This window comes from Gymnoscopelus braueri (genome assembly GCF_963280865.1).
Source record: "Gymnoscopelus braueri genome assembly, chromosome: 13".
NCBI lineage: Eukaryota > Metazoa > Chordata > Actinopteri > Myctophiformes > Myctophidae > Gymnoscopelus > Gymnoscopelus braueri.
Window position 1 is genome coordinate 30,603,950 of NC_137615.1, and position 4,536 is coordinate 30,608,485.

The 4,536-nt window shown below is 45.3% G+C and overlaps 1 protein-coding gene across 1 annotated transcript in view; it reads right to left on the reverse strand.

The window, feature by feature from the left end:
* Positions 1 to 1,138: 1,138 nt before the first annotated feature.
* The window catches only part of cacng3b (calcium channel, voltage-dependent, gamma subunit 3b), a gene marked incomplete at both ends in the record, with an annotated part of 39,930 nt that continues 36,532 nt past the window's right edge, over positions 1,139 to 4,536 (reverse strand). The window contains one exon of the mRNA XM_080447653.1: positions 1,139 to 1,656. Coding sequence (XP_080303779.1) covers positions 1,139 to 1,656 — 518 coding nt within the window. The remainder of the gene's footprint in view (positions 1,657 to 4,536) is intronic.

Consider the following 4,536-nt stretch of genomic DNA (forward strand, 5'->3'; position numbering starts at 1 on the left):
GTTTTGTACCAGGAACGGGCTCGATTCGGTCTCAGTTGAATCAATTCAGGAGGTAACCTCTTACCACAAAAAGACCCTTTGATCAGATTCAATGAACCTTTAAGAAATTAATATTTAATATCAATAGTCGGTAAATACAGCCAGAAACATGCCATGAAAAATGAGTTCATTGCACTCTCCAGCTATGTTCTGAACCGACTGAGCTGAAAATGAATCGATCCCGACCCAAAGGTGCCTCACATCATTAGTTTTAACTAGTATCATTATAATAGAAACAGCTGGGGGCCCGAGGCGGCTCCCTGGGCTACACCAACCATGCTACTGTCCAAGGAGGTCAGGGGTAACAAAGGTCAAAGTTCATTTAAGTCTCTTACATGAGACCCCATCCCACCAACCTCCTGTAGTTCACATTATTTTCCTTTGCTATTGATGGCTCCTCCTAGACAATGGATACACTTTTCTATCTAACCGTTTAGTTAAAATGGTTGGTTCTGTTGTTCACACCTAAAATAAGGTCAATAAGCCAATTTATGAACATAGAGTTTATGGACATAAATTGAACCAACAAAATCTGCCTTTGCATGTAAAGATTCACAGGTTTGCCTAGCATGAATTGATATGTAATAAACAGGAGCTAGAAACAACTTTTCCATGGAAATCAACCCTGCTTCTCACACACACACACACACACACACACACACACACACACACCACACACACACACACACACACACACACACACACACACACACACACACACACACACACACACACACACACACACACACACACACACACACACACACACACACACACACACACACACACACACACACACACACACACACACACACACACACACACGCACACACACATACAGGCAATGCACACACGCACAACCCTAACAGCGCTCAGGATATCACAGTTCAAAGGCTCAAAAATCACAGTTCAAAGTTCACAGCTGAAGTTTTTCCACCTGAACTATGCCTCTGACCCTGCCTGGTACCGTACTCCTATTGGTCAAAATGTAATTTAACTCCTCCACCCTTCCCACTGCCTTCGCCATCACCACCACCACCACCATCGTAACCGTCAACCTCCTCTAATATGATCAGGTGATATTTGTGGCCAGCACCTCTCAAACAGGCGTGGTCCTGCGGTTGGGGTCCTTGCTGTATTCCTTAGTGAGCGTGCTGCTCTGGAGGAAGTCCCGCTCGGAGTTGAGCAGGCCGCCCATGCCGCCCACCTGGGCCGCCTTGCTGCCGGCGTTGCCGGGCTCACGTGGATTCAGCGTGTACATGGGCATCTCGGAGGCAGCGGGCCCCGTGTAGCCGCTCTTCCCCAGCGGGGACGTGTCGCGGCTCGGCGCCTCAGACGAGCGCACGCTGGAACGACGGCGGAAGCGGTAGCGGTAGGACGGGATGCGGCTGAAGGCGGACTTCTTGATGAGCTCGGTGCGGGATTTGGCACGCTGCTTGCGGTGCTTCTCGATGAACATGTGCACAGCGAGTACGCCCACCATCTCAGCCATGATGAAGGAGAGGGCGCCGAAGTAGAAGGACCAGCCGTAGGAGTAGGATTTCTTGCTGTCGCTCTGGCCGGGGTCCCCTGAGTTGGCCGAGATGTAGACGATGATGCCGATGATGTTACTGAGGCCTGGAGAGGGGACAGGAGGGGTGGTGGGGGTATGAGAGAAGTAGTTAGAATTTAAAAACGGCTTACATATTTAGATGGTCTTTAGACGGGGTTGCCAACTACTGAACATTCAAATAAGGGACATCAGACATCCCTTATTTCCAAGAAAAATAAGGGCGTTAGAACAAAGAGATTTGGTGCAGACAGAAAAAAGCAGTCCAAGTACAAAGACAACTCAGGTCCAGTTTAGAGGGGTTAAGCAAGGGATAATTGACGGGTAGCTGGTCATTATTGAAAATTAAAGCCCGACACGATAGCACTTATTACACAGCTACTTATATCAATACATTAATAAAATGACCCAAAAGTAACAACAAAACAAAGTATTTCCTTGCTTACGGCAATGAAAGTATTCCATAAGTGTTGTGCTGGGCGGAAACGGTCGCCTCGGTAAACAAATAAAAGTATTCCATAAGGTAACTGGTCGAGGGTTTTGGTATTCTTGCCGTAACTGCTGTTGTTGCGCTATGGTCGCCTCGGTAAACAAGGAAGTGTAGTGGATCAAATAGAATCACTTTACAGTTACTGCATCGTCTATTTCTCGCTTCAAATGTCTTCAAAACATTCTTGAGAGCAAGTTTAGCTGTAAATGACATGGTGTGTTTCTATACATGGCTGTCATGTTGGATACGGCATAAAATCAAGCAGCGCCGGTTGATATGAGCCAGTGCTCTGAGTCTTTGATTAGACATCGGTCTGTTACAGAGCTCATCGGTCACTATCAAGAAATAACACACCACTGAATTCTGCGATTGACCAATCAGAATCAAGAATTCAACCAAGCCGCGTAATAAGTGTCTATAACAACCTCCTGTATTATAGTATTATGAGCTGTTTGAACTTGTAAGATGTGTGTCATTGATTGATTCCCCAAAATAAGGAACAAAGTGTGTCCCTGTTCAATAAGGGACACGTCTTTTAGTTTCTTCAACAATAACAACCCATAATCACCTGCTTTGACTATAAGGCAATAGGATGCAACCTAAAATTTCTTTTTAAATTATTAAATGTATTTTATTTTTTACTTCAATTTTTATCCCACGATTTTGCAACCCCTTTTTTTCTCACCCATTGCCAATTGTCTAAGTAATCCGGGGCGCTACACTCCCTCTGCTAGCCTAGGGAGAGCCCAGAGCCGAGCTCATGCCTCCTTCAATGCATGAGAGCAAACAAGCTTTCTTATCACCCGACAGGGGGGAGTTTCCCCGGTAGGACGTACAGTAGCGCGCGGAAGGAACACGTTATTCTAACCAGTTCCTTTCCCCTCCATCAGGCGCCCCGGCTGACCGGGGGGGAGGCAAGGATTGCTGCATGTTTTTGTGAGGGTACTTACCCTAGGGGACACGGGGAGAACATGCAAACTCCATATGCCCTTTCACCAACCCCACCTAGTAGTCCAGGCATTTAAGGTCAAAATGGGGGTCAACCTCCCACTAATCGCAACAAAACCAAACTCAGCTGATTTTGTATCCTCAATATGTCCTGAATCACAGAAAAGAAGTTGCAAGGAATCGTATGAAGGGAAAGTTTTGAAAATTACCTTTAAGTATAACGCTTTTTGGCCCTTTCTCCTAGATTTGACTATGCTGTATTTGTTCCTTGTAGCAAAACAAGGATACAGAATATCAGTGACAAGAATTTATTATGATCTCATAATCACACAACTGATCAAACAACTCATTTAAATTATGCGCAGATTGCGCACACAATATCACACTACAAAATGTCAAAATGCTCAAATAGGTGATGTCACAATTTCCCATTGACGCCCATGTTAAAAAAGGATTTGAGCATGTTTTCTTGTCTAATTTCCACAAAAAAGGTTCAATACTGCCCACTATCAACCAGAAACTGTTGGATGTAGTAGGCCTACAGCGCTTGTAAAAAGAAAAAGACAAAAAAGCCTTAACCCTTCGAGTGCTATTGCTGCATTTTATGCATTGTTATGAACTAATGTTCATTTCATATAAGTGAATTCAAAATGTTTTAGAAATCAGAACTTTTTTTTGTATTACTAAATCCGAAAATAGTCTGGCACTGTCTGGCACTGTAAATTCCACCTGAGGTTTCGGAGGACAATCCCTGATCGAAATATGGTGAACTTCATCATGGAGATGCTGTCAAACCGCAGCTTCACTCTACAGACCAGTAATGGCCAGCACAGCTGGCTCAGATGACTGAGGAATGGTATTCCGTAAGGGTGTGTTCTCTCCTCAATGCTGTAACATCTACATCTATGACCTACCAGATACAACATGGGGCGGCAGTGGCTCAGGGGTAGAGTGGCCACGGTAGAGTGAACTGGAAACCGCAAGGTTCCCAGTTCGATCCCGGGCTTGGGGGCTCCCCCAGAGTTAGTGTCGAAGTGTCCTTGAGCAAGACGCTGAACCCCTAATTGCTCCCGATGAGCAGGTTGGTGCCTTGCATGGTTTCCTCCGCCATCGGTGTATGAATGTGTGGGTGAATGTAATGCAAAATCTATGTAAAGCGCTTTGGATAAAAGCGCTATACAAATGCACCATTTACCGTTTACCATTTACAACATGAAAAAAATATGGTTATGTGGACGACCTAGCCATCATGCTGAGATTACTAACATGGAAGCAAAGACCAACAGGGTGGCCATAGCTGAATGGGTAGAGAGCCAGCCTCAGAAGCAGAAGGTCTCAAGTTCGATTCCCGGCCCTGCCAAGTTGTTGATGTGTCCCGATGACAATACACTGAACACTTCTGAAACTTAATTTCTCCCATGGGATCAAATAGGTTTAATTATAATTGAAGGTGATGCAAGACGGTCTCAACCAAGACATGGGCACCATGGTAGCCTACTTCCGCAGGTGG